The sequence below is a fragment of the Aythya fuligula genome, chromosome 2 (genome assembly GCF_009819795.1).
Source record: "Aythya fuligula isolate bAytFul2 chromosome 2, bAytFul2.pri, whole genome shotgun sequence".
Taxonomy (NCBI): domain Eukaryota; kingdom Metazoa; phylum Chordata; class Aves; order Anseriformes; family Anatidae; genus Aythya; species Aythya fuligula.
In genome coordinates this window covers 62,134,991-62,157,298 of record NC_045560.1, presented here as the reverse complement: position 1 = coordinate 62,157,298, position 22,308 = coordinate 62,134,991, and the positions used below count along the sequence as shown (strand labels likewise).

Sequence of the window (22,308 nt, the reverse complement as noted above, 5' to 3'; positions counted from 1 at the left end):
CTCTGCCCTTCAGAACCGCCTCCCAAGGGACTCTACCAACCAGTCCAGTCCTTCTCTGTTTGTGAAGAGAAGGTCTAGCGGGGCGCCACCCCTGGTAGGCTCACTAACCAGCTTTTAGAGTCCCAAAAGTCAATGCACAGTATAAGTCAATGCAGTGTAAAATTTTTTTATAGACCCAAGAGTAACTACATTCACATGCTGATACATGAATGCTGTTTAAAGTCAAAGTAGCTTGAAATCCCATTTTCCCTTGTATGTTTCCTTCTAAGCCTGTCCAGTTTGTATACTTTTAACCTTGTGAAATATCCTAAATATCATATTTATGAGGCACTGGCAAGTTGAGATCCTTGGCATTAAAATCTCTTATTTAACAAGAAGTAATGTATTTACCACAGAGTATTGACAATCATCCCACTGGACAGGTGGGGAAAGATTCCCAGAATCTTTATGTATCTTCTGCTGAGGATGCTGCTTGGTTAGCTGCAAATTGCTTATGTAAATGTTGAATAACGGAGGGAAGTCACCATCTCACTTAAATACAACTTGTATACTGCTCACTGAATGGAAACAGCTTTCCAACCCAGGCTCAGCTCAAACCAGAGGCAGTTGTAAAATTATTTGCATTGGTGATCACACCTCACATCTGTGGAGATGGAAGAGAGAAATGGCGCCAAGCCTTCATTTTGTTCTTCACAAGCTGAAGGCAATGGGGCAGATCAAACCTAGGAAGCCCTACCTTCCACTCAGGAACTGGGTATGGGAAGGCACAGGAATGGTGACAATGTGGGGAAATGATTTCTCCCACATTACATGCAAGTCATTTCTTCAGCAGGGGGAGGATCGGCTCTGTCCCCATCTTCCTTCCTTCCCATCATTCTGCCTTGCAAGGCACTTCATTACACTACAGAGCATACACATTGGACTGTCTCTGTGTGATAGGCAGAGCCTCCCTTTATTTTTTGTTTTTACTTGCAGTGCATTCCTGGGGATGAACAAAATGTGCAGATCACACCCTGTGACCACAGAGCGATATCTAAATCATTTTTCTGGGATGCACGTGCTTCCTAGGGTTTCCTCTGATGCTGCCTGAAGCACCGCAGACATGTGCTATCCATCCTCTCCAAATCCCAGCCCTCTGCAAGTGCATGCCTAACACACAGCCTTATGCATCTGACTTCCAAGAGCAGCGGGGAACATACGTAGCAGTGGAAGATGTCCCTGACTCGTCACTATCATCACATTGCTTGTCCAGTATTTTCCAGATTTTCTAGACATGGACTGTCCTGGCCCAAGGTCTTGGCTACATTATTTCAGATTAATCAGGGCTTAGCTATCCAGGTCAAAAGTGGGGTCATGAGGGGTAACATTCAAAATGGAGAGTTTGTCTTGACAACAGAAGAAACAAGTGCTGCCCCACGTTTTAATCTGAAATAACACAGCACCAGATTTTTACAAATTTATTGGAAAACTGTTAAACTGACTAGACACCATCAGTCGTGATGACAATCCCAGCATGTATTTTCTTTTTCCTGTTTTCTGTGCAATAAAGAGACCCAGAGAGGTTTTTCCATTTGTAAAACAAATGAAGAAATGTGAGGTTAAAGGCTGAAAAGAAGAGCTTGGCTAGGAGCAATTCTTCTTTACTGTTATAATTGTCTAAGATTATTGTTATTATTATTGTATCATCAAAAGAAATAGCTCTATTGTTTTATGCAGCAGAAGTTGCAGGCCCTGTGATTCATTTCATGCAGTTGTACTGTACTCTACGCTAGGCTTAAAACACACTTCTCTCTTAATCCTGAAAAGATGTGTGAACCTGCACATACAACTTCCTGGGGTGGCCTCAAGCGAATCATCTCACCTGGAGTGGCACAGACGAAAATTTTACCATTAAAGTCTGACCCTGAGCTGATGTAAAGGGCAGGAGAGCTGTATAGAAATTGCCAGACCACAGGCTTGTACTGAGAGCATGAAGATAGAGCCCTTCTTTCATTCCCTGAAGCCAGTAACAACTGGCATTATGTGGTCCTTGCTCTCTTCTCATGTACTGCAACACAAAGGAACAATCCATATTAAGACATCCATTTAAAAGCAAAAGTAAAAATAAATTTCTCCATCGAGATATCCCATTGCATTGTCAGTCACACTTGCTGTCTTATCTCCAGGGAATTTCCAAACACTTTTTATTCTGGTTAGAGTGCAAATTCCTACCACATTAAGCAAACACCCCTGGCCCCTGGAGCAGCCCGTTTCCCAGAAACCTACGTAGGAAAACCCATGGCACTCTAAAAGACCACATGATAGAACTGAACCTTTCATTCTAAATCCACATTTATTGCTGTTTCCAGCCACCACAGGAGTCACACAGCATGTAAGTCAGAAAACGCAGACACTAGAGATCAGCTAAAAGGCAAATATATTTCACTTGTCAGGTGCAGATCAAGCACCCTGCTGTTGTCCTCAGCACTGGACCATCTCCCCATCTCAGAGAGACTCTGAAATCTGGTCTGACCTCAATGCTGCAGTCACCAAACAAAAAAAAAAAAAAAAAAAAACAAAAAAAAAAAAAAAAACCCAATTCTTTCTACAGTCTGCATTTCCAACCTCCCTTCCTTAAAACTTGCTCCCCAGCAATGCTGTCATGAGCTCAATAGAGAACACAGATGTTAGTAAAGCTGTTGGGTTCATAGAAGACATAAACCCAGCATAGCAAGCCCCTCCACAACCACATTTCTGCTCTCTGCCCACTAACTGGGCAACGAAGACAAAGTAAAAACCCCAGTGCTGAGCCAATGGATAAGCCGCCAGGAAATTTCAAACTGCTCTAAGCATGACAGCCAATGGAAACCATGATGTAAAGTTCAAAAGAAGGTCACTGCTTCAGAATCTCTTTCTAAAGAGAGATTTTGTTATGGTTTTCCTTTTGCATGCATGCATCAATAGAGCTAGAGTACCAGAGACAGACAGAAAAGAAGGGTGGATGTATAAAGAAGATCCAAAATAAATTCGAAAGTACTTTTTGCCTGGGTGGTTCAGGCACATATTTTCAGCCATTCTGTGCATCTGTAAAACTCTACGCTGACAGGCACGAAAGTAGTTTAAGAGGCTGCCCATGTTCTGCACAGCTGATAACGCACTAGCAACATAAGGCTGGGGGAGCTGGACAGACAACTTGGAGCTGCCTGACAACCATCCAGAGGGTTCAGTCTGAATTCGGAGGCTTCATCTTGCATATTCACATTGTAAGGCTTTGATTGAGGTATCACATGGCTGGCTTACAAGTAATACGTGGCAGAGCTGGGACCAAGCCTCAGACCCACCCATGCATCCATCTCCAAAAGACCAGCCACCTCATGAAGGCCTTGTCAAAAAAATTTACATTTCATCTAAAGCTTTCAAGATTCAAAAGGAAAGCTTTGGCAACCTGGAAACAAGGGCTTGCTTCCTTGCAATGGGACTTTTCTCCTTTCCTGTCTCCAACTGGGCTACAGTTGGGTATATGACCACACTACTTGCAGGTTTTCTATTTATTATTGTAACAACAAAGAGAAGTATTACATTTAAGTGGGTGCTTCCTCTTTCATTAGGATTGGATCACCTTTGTATTAAGCAAGGAAAATAAAAAAAAACACCTTGGGTTTTATGCCAGAAAATGTCTGTTCTGCTTGGACTAAGGTCCTCTAGGAACTCTACACAAGCTAAAACAGCAGATCTAAGGTATTTTGTCTTGTGCAATTTGGATGTAGACTTAGGTTTTTCAGAAGTAAAACAGAAATACGACACCAGTTTAGCCCCAGGTGTTTTCCTCTCTCATGTTGTGCTCCATGGCAGTTTTCCATATTTGAAGGCTATCCCAGATGGAAACTCATCTCTTAAAACAACTCACAATCATTTATGTGGCTATCCAGATCAAGCCTACAGAAGAACTCTGTGGAATCACAATGACAGAAAGCAGTTTCAGAGATGATGCAAGCAAGCATCATGGCTACACTGCTGAGAAAGCTGTCAGTCTGAAATGCATAATCTGCTAACTGGCTGCTAAAAAGTTCTTGGTGGGCTGTCAAAGAATTTGCCTATAAGCTGTTGTGGACCCTACTGGGATCTATTCTTCTCATGAGGTGATCACTTGAAACTTCTCTAAGTCACAGAACAAAAGCACGAGACTGAATGTTTTGAGAAAAATCAACTCACAGTGGAAATTCAGGAGGAGAGACCAGCACATCTTCTCTCCTACATGGCCACCATGACTGCATCTCGAGTGCAGAATCCTCCGATAAAGAATTAAATGGCTTGTGGGTAGGAAATGACAAAGGGCAATTAAAATTATATTAAACTTTCTCATTGCTTTTCTCTGGTGTTTCCTGCAATACAAATGTCAGAAGATTAATTTGTTTACTGTGCACAGATGTAATGATAACCACAATTGCTTCCCAAAGAACATTCAGTACAGCAACACTGCAGGTCCCCTTCTACCACCACAGCATTTTTCCACTGCATCTCCTGGGGACTGCCATAGCTGGGAAGACCAGCGTGTGGTCCTGAAACCACAAGGCACCCTTCCTGGGCCCCAAGATCCAGGCCTGCTAAGAGTATGAGAGAAAAAAACACATGCTATCTAACAGAAAGACCAAGAGACACCATGCAACCATGGGCTACAATGCAGCCTGTGCCACTAAGGGCAAAACTCATGTTCCTCTGTTTATATGAGTATTAAATTCATGACACTATTCCTAATCTAAAAATATTATAAGTGAAAGGAGAAGCAGGTTAACAGATTAGTATTAGAAATGTTTCCATACAGACCCTAAACATGACTGTGACTGTATAGGCATGCACAAAAACTCATGCAAGGGTTTTTGCTGAAGCCAATCAGCAACTATTCAGCCAAGTGCCTGCCAGTTGCTGCAGATAAAATGCTTATCACACTGCAGTCTGGCCACTGTCTGTTAAGCACATTTAAGTGAGAAGGCGAGTGATTTGTTTAGGCTATTTTCATTTTTAGGACATGACTTTGACCTCAGTCATTTGTCTGAGCTGATCTCATTATGTTTCCCTTTTCTGAGTGACTATCAAAGTTCTCACAATGGCAGGAGGAAGATCTCCTCCTAGGCATTGCAGGAGCTTAGGATGTGTCAGGTAAATGCATCAAAGAAGAGATTATTCCTGAATGCTAAAAGCCCAGTGGAAATATATATGACAGCCCCAAGGCAGCCTGACACTAGCATCCCTCAGCTGGGTCTGTTAGATAAACAGCTCATATTTTACTTAGAGTGAAAAAATCACACACACTATGGTTCTCTGACACTCTTTAATCTTAACACAGCTGCAAACTTCTTTCAGCCGAGAAACCTTCTGGGTGAACGTGACCTTTGGATAAATCCTCGCATGCTCTCTGTGGTGGTATTTATTGTTGCAGTCAGGCTAATGATTCACTTTGTGAACAGCCCTGGGAAGGATTGCTTTTTCCAGCAGCCCCATAGACCTGTATATATGTTCCTCCATCACTGTCACACCTGTACTGCAAAAGGGAAAAACAAAGGGTCAACGGAAAAAAAGATATTATTTCACACACCTTCATTTGGGTTACTGCATAGCCTGATAATCTGGAGCAAAAAGAGAACATTCATTTTTACAAGATATATTGGGAAACACTAAACAATTTTAAAGTTGAGGCAACAGGCTTCTGGTAGACTCTGTAAGAAGTTATTACTCTCTTCTGGAACCACTAGCTACCAGGACATAATGTGTTTTCCTGAGCCAAAAGGAAAAGTAAGGTATCACTGCTCTTGAAGAACATTCCTCTTCAGAGCAGGCAATGTATACTACAAGAGACAAAGATAAAACCAACAAAAGTCTTGAAAACTACACTATGAATCTCTTTGTCGGCTTTCAGCAATACCATTACTCTTCAGCTAAAGCTGGTGTTGTTGCAGTTGACACAATATCAAAAATATATATATGTTTCTGTTCCTATTGCACATAAGCAAAATAATCCTCTCTTGGTTGTTCCACAGTCAGTTCACAACACAGTCCTTTTGCTGAACCACCAAGAAGCTTGAATCCAGTCTGACTGTGTAATTTAACAGGCTCCAGGCTGCCAGGAAAGGGACATGTCAAAAGCTCCTGGGAAAACTACTGCTCCTGCTCTAATTATAAGCTTCATGCTACTTCATGAAATACAATTCTGTCTAGAGCCCCAAGAGCTGACCTAGCCTCACTCTCACCACTTGACAAAAGATGGATCAAAGATCTGGTTTGTGTCAAACTGGAGGGTTTTCTCACATCTGAATGGAAAGCGGACTTCAGAATTTTATTAGTACCTTAAGCTTAAAAATGAAGGATGCTGCCAGCCATGAGCCAGCATCTGCAGGAGATTAATTTCATGGAGACTGTTAAAAAAGAGCAGTGTTCAGATGTTTAGCAATGTATATAATTTGGGCAATAGTCAGAAGCAGGCAAAAGTACATATTCTGTATGTGTACAAGTGATAGTCATGTAATATGTTGGATTATGAGATCAGGCTCTGATCTCTGATTTTCCTGGCTCAAACTCTCTTGTATTCAGACACCTGATGTTTTTAAATGATAAAACTTCTAACACAAAAGCAAGAGCAGTTGAGACCTGGAATGAGTTCAGCTGCATTTTCTTGCTTCCCAGCATGGAGAAGTTCGTGTCACAAAAGTCACCAAACTGTCTGCAGTAATAGAGACATAGTCAAGGACAGGATAGATAAGAGGATCGTACCAACTGTGGACTTCAGCAACCTGTGCTATCACAGCTTGAGATAGAAACGTAACAGTAGGATACTGTAAAATGCTCAAATTACTGCTGTTCATATTGAAGACACTCCCCCCTTGGGCTACCAAACCAGCATTTTTCACGTACTCCGTATAACCCCACCAATTCTGTCTCAAAGGGGCATATCCAAAATTATAGGGCTCTTTAAAGAAACACTGTAATGATATTTTATATAAAGCATTATAACACATATAATAACAAATTTTGTTATAAATTTTGTTTGAAAGTCAGAGAAACAAATTCCTATCCTTGTAAAAGCTTGTTATTGGATGTCTATACCATGAAAACTTCTGTTTTCAGTCAGCATCCAGACTTAGTAGGCCATAGGGGAAAAATCAAGCTTCGTTTCCCCTCAGTCAATATTGGTTCTCAAGTCACTAAATCATAATATTGACCACAACAGAAAACAGTAACTGTTTAATATCTTCTGGGTTTTAATTATAAACACTGAGGAAATTTGTCAAATCCTGACTTCCTAACCATATGGAAAAGCTTTTAAAAATTTTGCATATGCCACTGTCTATCAGGCCCATCACAGTTATGGAACCAAAACATACTCCAACAACAATGCTTTGAGCATGTACACAGGATCTTCAACTTTGGGTACAACTTTGAAGACAGTATCTGCATCTGCTCCAAGTGTCGTGAGGACAGTTACAATAATAAATAGCATCATTTTATGTCACAAGAGTTATTGATTCCTGTCCCATAGTTAAATTTTTTTCTGTCTATATAAAACTGCAAGATTCAAATATGGGGAATGTTGAGAAAAAAAACTTTATACTATTCCATAACTAGAAAACACTCCTGGCCAAGTACTTTATCATTTGGAAAGACAGTATATGAATAGCAACAAGATACAAAGAAATAAAAGAGACAAGTGAGGGAAAATCTCAGGACTACTAGACAGCACAGTTTGTATTCAGCTGATAAGAGAAACACGTAAAGTGAATTCCTAGCCTCAAAAACCAGATGGGAATTCTGGCCAGAGACAATGTCTGGCTACCCTGTAACACAGGCTGCAACTATGGAATAGATTATGTCAATTCAGACAGCAGTCTAGAGATCTTATGAGAGAGTATGGTCTTACGAGACAATACCTGCTGGAGAGGGTTGCTCTCTCATTGTCTCCATGCCTCCGTATTTTGTGTGACCTAGCCAAGTCATGCAGAGCACACATTTCACAGGTAGCTGCTAACCACATTCCTCATGTGCAGGGGACAGGTAGACATCAGTTTGAAAAGACTTTCTAGAGATCAAAGTAACCAGAGAGAAACTATCCAGATCACTGCAGGTGAGTAAAAGGAGAGCTGGAAGATGAACCAAATGTCACATCACTAATGGGCTGAAATGTCTCTGTACTGTACCTCAATTTTGTGCTCTCATAGTGGGTTTTGTGTTTGATTGGTTGGTAGGTTTTGTTTGTCTGTTTGAAATCAGATTTTCTGCTAATGGCTGCAGTGAAGATCTGGACCTTCTATAAACTGAAGAATTGTGATACAAATGGTAGCAACTGGATATTTTAGATGTTGACCAAACACAGCCTAATTACTATATAGGATTGGAGGGCATTTACAACCCCAATGGCAGATAAAATAGTCACCTGTCTGTGGGATCTTTTCTCTGATTACAATAGACTTTCAACCCCTTCAGCTGATATTTTGGTGACCCTTCCCCATACTGTGAGCAAGTGTCCATTGCCTTTGGAAAAAAGGGCAAGACTTGCATTGCTCAAGCCATATAATCTATAATCCCTTTTTGAAAAGGTTTTGTGTACCCACAGCAAATCCTGAAACCATTGAAAGTTTCTGTCACCCTCTGAGGACATCTTTGATCTAAGTCATCATCTTGCCGTGATGGAAAATATTCCTCCTGAGAGTCTGCAATCTTTTTTATATTTTTTTTTATGAAGAAAAAAAAATTCATGAAGAAAAATGACAAATCAGTACAGCAGAGAAAAAGCATGTATACACACAGGTGAGCAAAATAAAATGGGCTTTCAAACTTCAGCCTAGTCCTTGATATCTGAGAACAGATTTTTATTTTTTTTCCTGTGTATTGACTCTTCCTGCTCCAAAAGCAAGCCATCTATAGTTCATGCCTCAATCCATTACTAAGTTTTGATTTTGCATTAGGTTTTCACTTACCAAAGACACATTACTACACAGAGTATTACCAGGCTGTCATTTAACTGAGCCTTAAAAGAGCAGAGAAGATTTAGCTCCTTGAAGAGCAGTAACGCTTTCTTCTGAAAGTTTTAGAAGAATGTGCACTTTGACCAGAATAAGACAATACACTTCTTGTGCATGTGGAAACCTCTTAAATACCATCAGAAGGACTCAAGCTTCAGGCAAGGAACCAGGCACTTTCACATTTTAATCTCAAATCTACACTTGGCTTCCTGCACAGCAAAGGACTCTTTCTTCATTTCAACAACTTTAAACCAAGGTGCAGTGAGAATTAAATGTTTACACTGCAATTTGAAAATGTAAAGTGCTAAGAAGGAACACTTAGGAAATGAACTTTGTAAACTTTTTCCTTGCTGCCATGGTATCCACCATCCTCAACAGCCTCTTACTTCATGTACTCATAGAGTACATAAGCTTAAGCACTCACTCTCTGTAAACTACATACCTCACTCGAGAGCTGATGTACAAAAATCAGCTGTCTGAATACCTTAACACTTACGACAGCTTCCTGTGGACTGATCATAAGAGAAATGACTTGTTATTAATTTTCACATGCTGAATTTATTTTAGCTTTTATGTTTCAGAAATATTATATAAACAGAATGTTAGCTGTAGGAGTACCCAGGAATGCAAGAAAACATATTGCTCCAACTCCCTTCAGTATTTCCAGCACATTCCCCACCAATTTTAATTTCAACTGGCTTAAATGGGGGAGTCAGGGAGAGACTTAAAAGCTCTCACCATCTTTATACCTTGATGAAGATGTGAAATAACAGCACCTGCTCTCACATATGCAAAGCCCTCCATTTGGGTGAAAAGAGATTCCTCTTGCTCCCTTTGTGTGAAGAAGGTACTGATTATAGTGTATTTTGGATCCGGTATCATTTTAGTTCCTCCGCTGCTCCAGGATAGCACAGTCAAGCTCTAGTCCTGAAACCTCTCGTATTATCATAATTCTACGCCTGCTCTGGTGAGTCCACCAGCGGCACAGTTAATTATGAGAGCAGAGCCATGCATGCACACTTCTAAATGGTGTCTCAGTAGTTTAAAAGGTGATTGAACCTGAAAAAAACACACGTGCATGCAGTTTGTTCCCCACACCTTACCAGAACCTTAGGCATTCTAATGGTAAATAGTTGACATGGATAAATACATATTCCTGTACTAACAAAAGTACCTTCACCTATCTTGCCTTATTGCCTACAAGCCTGCCCTTTACTCTGCTGCTGTGATGCCCTATAGAGTACAATAACACTCTGGTGCCAAGCTCTGGAGGTCCCAAGCCCTTATCAGCACTGGTTCTGCTGGGCACATGTGCTTGGGGTTAAATGGGGGCTGCATCTGCCTCTCATCAAGCTCCCGGTGTCAGGCACTCAATCTGCATTTGCTCTCAGTATTCCACTGTCAAAGCAGCCAACATTTTGCAGGTGGAATGACAGCAGCAGAGGCCTCCCAAAACAGCTTGTACTGTGCTTTTTTGTGAGGCTGTAAACATCACCAGAAGTGTGAGATTGTGGTTCCTTCATTTGCTGCAAAGGCTGAAGGACAAATGAAGCTTGAGCAATTAACAGAGGTTAATTACTTTACATACTAGCACTATGTATACATGACAGAGCAAATATAGAACCTTCACATACCTATCAATACAGCGAGGCAATTCAAGAGGCAATAGGCACAAACTGGAGGTTCCCTCTGAACACCAGGAAGTTCTTCTGTTCCGATGGAGCATTGGCACAGGTTGCCCAGAGAGGTTGTGGAGTTTCCTCATTGGAGATCTTCAAAAGCCACCTGCTGGATGTGTTCCTGGGCAACCCCCTCAAGGTGGCCCTGCTTGAATAGGGGGGTTGGACCAGGTGACCTCCAGAGATCCCTTCCCATCTGAGCCACTCTGTGATTCTGACCTCTTATGGGGATGGACAGTGAAATCTTCACTACGGATTATTACTTCAGACCATAGAGGGCTACCGAAATGCTCACATAACACAAAGGTCCCCAGAGATCTCTAAGACTGGGAACAGATTTCTTGGATGCCCTGCAGGATTTAGGAAACAACAGTAAAACTGAAGGAAAAACCTTCAGCTACTACTGAAAAACAACCACCAGAAAGCTTTCAGTTAAGTTTCAGTTAACCTGTATAAAGTCTCCAGAACAGCCCCCTCACAAATGGCAAGTCAGCTCTCCACCACAGCAAAAACAGACACAATAAGCTGCTCTGGGTTGTCAAAACCTTCCTAAGGCAAACTTTCTACAGAAAAGTTTTTTTGTGTTGGTCACGGCTCATGTCCTGCTTTGTCTGGTTATCCTGCCAGAAGCATAAATGAACTCATAAGAATAACAGAAGGATTAGGTTAAGCTTATTTTTAAAACATTTCCCACAAATTCATCTCATTTGCCTGCTTATAAACACCCTCGTTCATCTTTGCTGTGTGTCTAATTAGGCAGGATATACTGCAGGTGGCTTAAAATAGGAGCTGAAATATAGTAGCTTCACAGTTATGCATGTTAAAGGAAAGGTAATTAAGATTTCATGCTATGAGATGTAAACCGATCATCTCAGGGGCCTGAACGGGATTTCTCCACCATATACGACATAGCACAGTTGGCTAGCTACAGTATGGGTGGGTTTCCTCTCCCTCAAAACAAATTATTAGCTTCTGCCTGAGGCAGAATATGAGATGTGATGGGTTAGTTTCCTGAATTATTTATTCACAGAAATAGCATCTTTATATTTTATTTAAAATCAATACTGCAATAAACTTAAAACATAAAAAGCTAAAATTAAATAAAAACCAACTAGCAAAGGAAGCTCTGCTGTGAACATGTCTCAGAAGCTAATTAAAATGAGATCGAACAGAGGTCTTCTACTTCGTAGCAGCTGTAGTTAAAATTTTGTGGTATCTAAGAGAGAGACAGAGTGATTTCCTCTGATGATGCTGACAACTGTTCTGCATAACATCCCTCCAAATATGAGATTTATTATCACAGTTAAAAAGAATATTTCAGAGTAGCAAGTATTTTTGTTTTGGGAATGGATCAAATTGCACTAACTGGCAGGTGGAGTCTTTTAAAACATTTTCACAAGGGAGGATATCACACTGATTTTCTACCAGTTCCTCCCCACACCTGGTCTCCTTTTCTTTTTAAAAATCATGCATTTTATTACATTACTGAGACATGAAGCATATTTTCCAGAAAGTAAAAGGACTCTTCAAAAATATTTATGCAATAGGGATATGCTTGTATTTTGCCAAAAAAAAAAAAACAAAACAACAACAAACAACCAAACAAACAAAAAAAGTAATAGTCCTAGGGCACACTCATGCTTACTGTGATATAGTGGCACTTTAAAACTGCAGCTGTAATAAGGACATTGGGGATGGGGAACTCTGTATTAAAGAATTTTTGCCTGGGATGTGTTTAAAAGCCTATCAGATAAGCTTTGAAAAATGTGAAGGATGCAGGCCAAAGAGATGCAGAGTTTTTTTATGAACATCTGACAGCCAAGAAGAAAGAACCTCAAATTAAGAGAGATCACTCAGTTGCCTGGGGTCAGTCAAATTATGTTGTCTGCTTTGCAAAGCCATCCCTTAGACTTCATTCTGAAAAAAAGTGGCAGGCAGACAGAATCTGGGTACCCCAATATGAATGTATTTCATTTCATTTACTCCAGTTAAAAAAAAAAAAAAAAAAAAAAAAAGGACCCTCTGTCTCCAAACCATCTGAATCTAAAATTGTCTGTAGAACAGCAGATGGTGGAAAGACTAACCCAGGACTATTAATGCATAGATCAGCATTATATACCTGCATGGGACAAGGACAGTCACAATGATGACATCTTGTCCCTCAAATATAGCAAAATTCCCAAGGGTTTCAATGAACCAGGATTTTATCCCACAACTCCAAGACACTGTGGGCCAAAGAGTAACAACAAAACAACAAATAAAATAATAACTAAAAAAATATACAAATGCTACAAAATGGCCAAAACTCTATTAAAAGTAACCCAGGAAAATGCAATCTATTTTGACAAATGAGAAGTGCATTTATGGCACCTTGCTTGTTCTATTAGATGTATCTCCCTCTCCTTCCTACCATCCTTCAGGATCTCTTCTGTCGTAGTCAAATTGACCTTACATTTTCACATATAGAGTCTCACATCTGTCAGACAGAGGGCAATGTAGAAGACAGCAGTTTGTTGTGAAACACCTGACTTGAATTCAATTGGGCCAGGTAATAAACCAAAAACAAATGAAGTTTTACTAGGCAGAAGCAGGTTTTTGTAATAAGTGTCTATATATCTGCATGCACAATAATCACAAATTGAGCTCTTTCCTGGCAAAGAGCGGAAAGAAGCCTCACATTGCACTTGGAACCAGCAGAAAGTAACATCTCATTCAGTGTTAAAGGACAACATAAGGTAGGGTTGTGATCATGTAATTAGGTAAGCAAAACAAACACATTTTAGACATGCCATTTTTGAAGCAAAGGAAACTTCTCTGAGTTTTAATCACAGAATAGTATGTTGCTTCATCTGGTTTTCCTATAATAATCTTTCCTTGTTAAAAAAAAAATCATTAACTTTCCATATAGGGAAGCACAAAGTGGGTCATCAGGGAAGCATGTATTTCTCGGTTGGAAGCAAGCCATAGATGGTCCCAGGTGAACGGTGTCTGTCCAACACCACAATCTTGTTACATTTTGGAGCCCTCTCCACCCTCGTCCTCCCCCCCTGCCCTCTCCCAATACCTCAACAGGAAAGGAGACATCTGTGAATCCTATGGCACTGCTTCAACATATTACAGCTGTAATAACCACTGATACAAAGAGAAGAATGTTTTCTAGCCCCAAATTCCTGAGGTACTTTTCTAAACAGACACAAGTGAATGGGGCTTGGTTACGTGAAAAATACCCCACCAGGGGCAGGGGCATGGAGGAAAGATGAAGAGGAATCATGATCCGCAGATAAGTGAGCTCAGCTCGAGTTCAGATTTATCTTTCTTGACCACTCAACCTATTTGTCCAAATCCAAGCTTCTAATCCTTAAAACTAAGCAGTATTTTTTTGGCGGCTTGCACTCACTTTTGGCTACTTCAAATGAAAAATACTTCAAGGAGGAGGCTTAGAACAGTGGTGATCTATACATTTATGTATATTTATACATACTGTGGTATTTTTGCAGCACCCCTTACTGTCAGCATAGGGGTAGCAAAGTTTGATACTTGCTGCTACATATCCCCAAGTGCATCAGACACCACAAAAACTGTTTTCTCCCACTTGTTAGCACTGCCAGTCACTACCACTGTAGGTCATGATGCCTTTTACCTGCATGTCAGTGAGCTCAGCACAGTGCTACACAAGATGCTCAGGTGTGACTCGATGGCTGACATTTAGAAGAGGTTTCAGGAGTAATGTCAGTTCTTATAAGGGTACAAAGTAAAGGCAGCCCATCCAAGTTTGTGTGGAGAATGCATTCCCAAGCACAAGTACTCTAATAAGGCCTGGGAACACCAGCGCTCCCATGGACTATGCCTTCAGGCTTAGTCCTCTGCACTCTACTCCACTGCTGATCTGCAAAGGATCACCTTGTGTAAGTAGAGTGACATAAAGCAGAGTATTTCTGTACAGAAAGCCTGAATTATTAAGCACTTACTAATGCAAGCAGCTAAAGCTCTAGAGGGTAACTTCAAATGGATGAAAGACTTAAAGATGCTGAACAGAGCAGACTGAGAAAGGGAGCATCTAGCTCATGGGAAACTCAACTCCTGGTGAAGATTTGCTTAAAAAAAAATACAATTATAATTTCAAATATTTTTAAATTCCATCCAAACCAGAAGCTCCCTGGGCTGCACAGCTGCTTGGTGACAATTTGCCCAAGAAGCTGAGTAAATTGTTTCATCCTGAACTCCCCCTTTGCTGTGGTTACACTGCTGTTAGTACCCAGACTCAGGACTGGCTTCAGAAAGGTGGTTAGACAGGAGCAGGAACATCGTTACCTTAGCACAAGAGTGAGTGGGAGCAAGAAAACTTGCACTGCACTGGAACTGCACAGGGGCTGTCTACAGCTTCATGCCATCGATCCTTCATTTGAGCCAACACCACTAGCCTGTCTTGAAGGGGGGGACAGGGCAACTCCGCCACTGTGGGTGGAGATACAGATGTGGAGGCTGGTGCAGGTGCAGGGGCAGGAACAGGGGCAGAAGAAGCCCTGGTGAGAAGCCAGAGCTACGGCCACCCTTCGGTTACACCACAGACAAGCCCCAGAGCAGCCTAGCCCCAGCTGGAGCAGCACAGGCAACTGCTGTGCCCACATGCACAGCCAGAACCAGAAAATCTCACAGGGAGAATTTTGCAATATGCACCCTTGGCAGAAAGCAGAGAGCTACAGAGCTCCTAGTTCCACCCACTCCTCGAACACTTGAAGCAGGCCTGTCTGAAGTCATTCTTCAGACGACATTTCTTTTGCACCTTCCCGCTGAGTGAACATAGGGGCATAACCGCATGAATTTTACAGCTGTAGGACATCATTGTTAACAGGAGAAAAAAAAAAAAAAAAAAAAAAAAACTTAAAACCTTCTGCTTCAAAGCCACAAACCCTTAGTCCCCATATTTTAAATAGAGCTCGTAATTAACTTTGTGATGCTGCAGCTTGCATGTTCTCTGCAACTATTCACGACATATCTGTCAAACTGAGTAACAGGGAGCTGATGGATTAAATAGAATTGCAACTTATGTACTGATGCTAAACAATAACATTTTCTCTAGTTAAATGGAAATTTTGAGAAAAACTGCAAGACTGAAAAGTTAACTGTGCAAAGTTAATTGGTTAACTGGAAAAAAAATCTAATTAACTGAATAACCAAGAGCTAAACTGGACTAAGGTCAGCCACAATCACAAGGAATATCTAAGACAAGAATTGCAATAGAGTAGATTTGCAATTCCTGAATGCATTTGATTAAGTGATTCAAGCAAATGATGCTATTATTATGAAGCTCATCATAAAATAATTACTATGATTAAATTTATGTGTTTGAGGGAAAAAAAACAACACACACACCTCTTACAACAATTACAAAAGAGAAAAAGTAACTACCTTTTTGGTGTGCTACTGACTGTTAAAAACATGATGATAATAACAAAAATATAACAGTAACAGGATGAGTAATAATGATAATAAAAAGACTTGTCTCTAGCACAATTTTTACAACCTCAGATAGGGAAATCTACTGCATGACAAAAACAAGACATTAAATATTTTTCCAAAGTTATGGCTGTAGAGGGAGTCTTAAGCAATGCCTGGCTAGTCATTTATGAACTCAGCTGCTGTGTATGCATATTAGAGATGAGTGATCCACTGATATTGTGTTGATATCACTTTCCAAGTCTACCAGTGATATCAAACTGTTAAAAAAATCTACTAGAAATCATAGATGCTAATGAGGGCAGATATTACAAGGGGCATTATCTCCCATTATGCTGCTTCCTGCAGCCCAACCTGCTCCAAGCAGTGCTGCTGTGCCTCTGTCACTCCCAACCCTGCACCCTCTGTTGGGTGCTGCCTGCTCCCAAGACACATCAGCCATGGTTGGGGCATGCCAGGCAGCTGCTCCCAATGCCATGGTATTCCCCAGCCTCACCAGGACTAGAATCATCTTCCTGTCCCTGCTGCAGCACAGCTCAAAGATGCAGAACAAGATTAGACATGGGATAGGTAGGGATCAGTGAGCGCAGACAGAAAGACCTCTTCTCCTTCCTCAAATTCCCCAAGCCCTAGGTCCTCATCCAGGAGCTTAAAGAGTACCATAATAATTCTTAATAATGTGATAAGAGTATTTTCTGGTAAAAGCAGCATGAAAAGTTCAGATGGTGTCACCTATTATTAGTGCTGCTTATACTAAATAGCAGCTTCAATGTCTGAGTGCAAATGTATTGCATACATGAATAAAATATTCCCCTCTAAAAAACCTTATATTGAGTAACCTTGGTAACATTCCCCACCCTGGCAAGGAGTAATCCAGGATGTTTAGCCATATTTATCAAAATAGACAAGAGTCAATGGTGATGACTGTCACTGATTAATCTCTTAATATCTTTAATGAGACTTTACCAAAATCTGGAAATTCAAAAATTTTTTGCCTGTTTAAATGAACTTGCCTCCATAAAGTTCGGCCCTAAGGGTTATTTTTAGAGTATTGCTCATAAGTACTGAACAACTAGCAATGCATTAAAAATAAACAAAAAAATACCAACCCCAAACTAAACAAAACAAACCGCAATTAAAAGCCCATAAAACGTGTCTAGTTACAAAACAAAGAATTAAAAGAGTGGTGTAAAATTAGATGTTAAAAATGTTAGTTTGCAGTCCAGACTATTTCAAAACCCTTTCTTTTATGCTTACATTTTGCTTTATTCTTCCACATGCTTTGCAGAGACAGAAGTCACCAAAGCTACAATACCAAAAAAAGGTGAAGGGCAATGTGCACAACTATTTCTTGTAAGGTGTCAAAGATCTATCAAGGTGAAATTCAGGACTTAGCTGTTCTTCACCCCATAATCAAGCAACTCGATCTTTACCCTTTTAAACATTAACAATGTCCTTTTCACCTAGCAATCATGGCAATCTTGCTGTATATGGTTTTTGGGTGTCCAACAAAAGGAGAAACAACAGCTGTAAGAAGAATGAGACTTAAAATGAATTTGAGATGTCTTCACAGAAATCTCATCACTAACACAATGTCAGACAAACGTTTGCAATATATTGTTCATTGCCTTTTTTGGTATTTGCAGAAAACACACCCTAATTCATAATGTTCTGAGTTTATTTCTATTTCTGAGAATTCTTATTAGCAGCAGGTCACTAACAGAGCAGCATAGTGAAAATGAGGCAACGTTGATAATATAGGCTAGAATCATCAAGAAAGATTAACACTTGAGAATGCAGTATTTCAACATAATATGCAATGTAGGAGAATAAAAACTGAGAAGCTATTCAATTCAGAGAGAAGAAAAATAAAAATTAATAATTTTTAAAAAGACCCTAATTTTATGCCTTTTTCACTGCCTTTATTGTTAGAAGCTTGTTCACAGTCAGAAAAGAAGAACTGGCAAAATTGTTGCTAAACCTAACCTGAAATTAAAGTATATTGATTATGTATGCATTTCTAAAAAAAAATTGTATGTGTTAATTTAAATGTCTTTCAAATGTAATTAAAATTTTCTGCAGAAATATATCACCAACATTGGTCTCCTTGAAAAACATTTATAAAAAAATCAGATCTCATAAGTAGTCATATTTTATAAATATATACACACACATATATATGTATATGTAAGTAAAGATTTATATTAGAAAGATTTCCTGAGCTTTCTTGAATGTGTTTACCATAATTCTTACCTGCTTGCATGAATTTCCTGCTATGAAAAATGGCCATGATCATTGAATAAATACTTTGCTACAACTCCGTCCATTTCTAAAAAGCAGCATCATCATACTAAATCTCATTATTTATTTAACACTTATATTTTATCTATGGATCCCCTATTTTTATCTGAGCATTCTAACTGGTGATATCTAAACAAGCAAAGGAACAGCTACGTCTGACAGTATATGATGGTCATTTCAAAGTAGTTTCCTTAGGGAAAAATAAACTTTTCTCTAAAAGTATTTATTTTATCTAATTAAATACTTGATTGATGTCATTGTCTTTCCAGGACAAATAGGAGACAAGATTGTAAAGAAACAGAAATGCTCTATGGTAATTCTTCTGTGCAAGCATGTAGAGATTTATTTTTTTTTTCTGGCTGCTCTAGCCAAAATATAAATCATTTTCCGCTGTGGTGTCAGGAAGTGTATTGCAGTAAATTAATCACAAACTACTTTTAAGAAGAGACAAAAAAAAATCAACTGCAAAATGAAACAAATCTCTCTGAGCCTGTTTTCCATTTGCATTGTCATCACTTACCTTCAGAGGACGATGGAAGTGAGATGGGAATGCTGCTGAAATGCATCCAACAGACCCTGTGTGCATGTGTTAGTATCTCTAGCAGACTTTGCTGTGCCCCCAGCAATTGGAAAAGATAAAGTATTATAACCTGCCCACAGTATAATTTTCACTCTTTGCCAGGCTCCTAGCCCAGGATACACTATGGGAAACTAAATGCAGAAGCACAGAGACTACAAGCCAAACCATGAGGCTTCTTTTAGCATTTCCCAGTACCCAGCCATATTCTGGTGGGGTAGATAAAAGTCTTTATGCCTCATTATGAAACAAGAGGAAAGACAATTCATAAGGGAAATGGAATCATTTTAGAAAGCTTTTCCTAATAAGCCCAATAGTTCAGCAAATGTGTGTGAGTGGAGAAAGCTGGAAGCGCAGAGAGCAGGCAGCTCCATCCACCATCACACGACTGTGACTCGCCTCGCTTTTATCTTTTATGTCAGGCAATCAAATGAAAAGCCAATTTTATTTACTAAGTGAGGGTCAAATAAACTCATGCCAATTAAAGAACAGAAATGATGTCTCTGTGGTTTAGACTGGAAGCTTTTTAAAGACAAAAAAATCTTAAATAATTCACTCAGAAAAGGCTTCTAGAATCCTCTCCTGCCTTCCTTTGTTCCCAGGGCAAGATGAGAAAGCACTGAACATTTGTTTAACTCTACCCTTTCAAACTCTCACACTGACAAACTACACCATCCAAGAGGCAGAAGGAGCACTTGAAATCCCTGCTTTAATAAAGTAATTTTCAAAAACTTTTCAGGAAGACAACAAGCAACAGCAATTAAAGTCAGCCAGAGCTTTACAGATTACTTTGAAATTACAAAGAGCTTACCAAAATGTTTTGAAACCTTTTGTTATCTTCCCACTCCTTTCTCAGTCTCCAAAACCACTTTTTTTTTTTTTTTTTTTCTTTTCTCTGATCATAACCCTGCCTTTCTCCCTGTTAACTGCTCAGGTCTGCATTAATTAGCTTATCCCCAACTCAAGAAAGTACTTTATAACTTATTAAGCCTAATACTAAGCCTGTATATTAATTCTTAGCAAAAATAGCTCAAAGCATGCACTCAAATGCTGCTGAAATTGGGCCAATTCTGTGTGTTTTTTCTCCTTGAACAGTAACTTTTTTTTCTCCTTTCTCAGCAAGCCACACTTACCGGTAAAAAGTTGTATAATCCACCGTTGAATGACAGCCCTGAAACTCCCAGGCTTTGAGCTTCTGGCATTCCCGGTGAGCCCGGAGTTTCACTCTGACTGTCCCATGGCAGAGCTCAGGCACAGGTTTCCTCTGCGGACGATTGCAGAACTCGTTGGACTCCACACGCCAGGATTCAGCAAAGTCATCCACATCAAACTTGAAATTCCCATCCCCTCCAATTAGGTCATCTCGCTTGTGCCCGTTGTAGTTGCCACACAGACCACAGAGTTTGCCCTTCAGATGTGGTGCGGCCATGACTTCCACAAAACTGTCTCCATCCCATGAGATTTCCAAGCCTAAAAAGAAAGAGATGAGACAAAAATACATATTAAAAAGAGAGAAGAAATCGAGTATCACAAATTGTGACTTACATTCGTGAAACAGCATTTCATGGGAAACTAAACAAAGCTACAGTTTTCCTCCTGATAATGCTGTTAGATTTCTATATACTTCCCAGTAAGTACCTCTGGCAAGTATAGTTTCTTAAACCACACTTGATTACAACATATGCAAGCCTGTCTCTGTATACTTTTGTTCCTCCTTGCTATTGAATATGGTTATCCTAAAAAAATCTTGTCCAGTCTGTATCCACAGCAGAACTACTCTCAACACTGAAAGAGGGCTTTTGTGAAATTCTGCAAATTGAATTAGCTACAGCAAATTTCTAGCAGATTTCAGAAGGGCCAGAATTTCAGCTTCTGCCACCCACTGTACAAGTCATGGACATACAAAGGTGTCCATGCCCCATGGGACTTTGCCAGTGACTACTGCCTAGAAAACATCCTTCTTTTTCCTGCCTAAAGAGGTGTTAACTTATTTGGGAAAATACAGCTGTTCCAAAAACAGTACTCTGTGTGGATAAAAAGAGAGAAAAAGATGAGAGCAAGGAGATGTCAGATGGGTAAAACAGCTGTAAGAAGGCATTCTAAAAAGGATTCAAATGGTTCATTCAAAAGGTGTGAATTGACAACAAAGTTGTCATCACAAGTCAGCAGCACTGAGGAATGATGGTAGACATGGAACATTTATCTAGAGGCCAGGATGTAAGTGCTCTGCTACAATCTTTTACAGTAAGGTTTCATAATTCCAGTGCATCAAAATCAAAATTGCTTTCTGTCAGTGAAATCTATTTTGTGTCTTTATTCACGTAAAAGATAGATGTCTAGCTTAAGTCAGCTGCCTGGTCCCTCTCTTTGATGGACAGAAATAGACAGCTCAGGGATCACAACATTGGTGCCTAATGCAGAGGACAAACTACCTTATGAATGCCTTTCTGTTTCCAGTGATACTATAGAGGACACGGAGATCAGGCAGAGACTAAAATAGTTTTTATACCTGGGTGAATTTACATTAAATGAATTCCATCTTCTGCGGAGTAAATATGCATCTCATAAAGGAATGCCATTTTTGAATCATAGGGATAAAAACAATACCAAGAATCACTGCTGCTTAACTTCCATCCAAAAATGGCCTTTCTTTTAATTTTTTCCCATGTCTCATGAATGCTAATACTTCACATCTTTGCAGTGCCCTCCATCACAACCCACTTTGCTGATGTTAATTTATTCCTGTAAAATGACTAATAAACCATCATGTGTGGTGGTTAGTTAAGGATAAACACAGCAACTTGCTTTTAAACAGGATAGTCCAGATTTTACCCTTTTCTCTCTGCCTGGCCAAGAACACCAAACAACACCACTTCATGGTGCAGGACCAAGGCTTTGCTTCAGCCTTCTACATTTGCTGTGTGAGCTGGCTTAGCACCACCCTTTCCTCTTTTAAATCAGTGCTTGTCATGCTGCGATCCAAATTCTGCCCTGTGCTCATGCAAGTAATTAACATACCAGTGACTCAGTTCAAAGCTGGAACCAGAACCCTTCCTTTAGTAGCACATCCCATTGTCTCCTGTGACAATTCCTACCCACACCGCAGAGGAACAGGGTGAGGCCTAAATGGCAGTGGAGGACATAGAAGGGGAGCTTTGCCATCTGTATGCACCGTGCTGCCCTTGAGTGATTTACACCCTGTCACCAAGTGTTTGGGGGAAGATTTATCCCACAAGCTTTTGCCGATTGTTCTGTGTCAGACCGTCACCACAGTCTATTTCATCGTGTTTTCTTATCATTATAG

At 40.0% G+C, this 22,308-nt stretch overlaps 1 protein-coding gene across 1 annotated transcript in view; it reads right to left on the bottom strand.

Moving 5' to 3' along the window:
* Positions 1-22,308, bottom strand: part of BMPER (BMP binding endothelial regulator) — a 154,649-nt gene that overhangs the window by 27,257 nt on the left and 105,084 nt on the right. Inside the window, exon 13 of the mRNA XM_032180599.1 lies at positions 20,138-20,474. Within this exon, the coding sequence (XP_032036490.1) occupies positions 20,138-20,474 (337 nt within the window). The remainder of the gene's footprint in view (positions 1-20,137; positions 20,475-22,308) is intronic.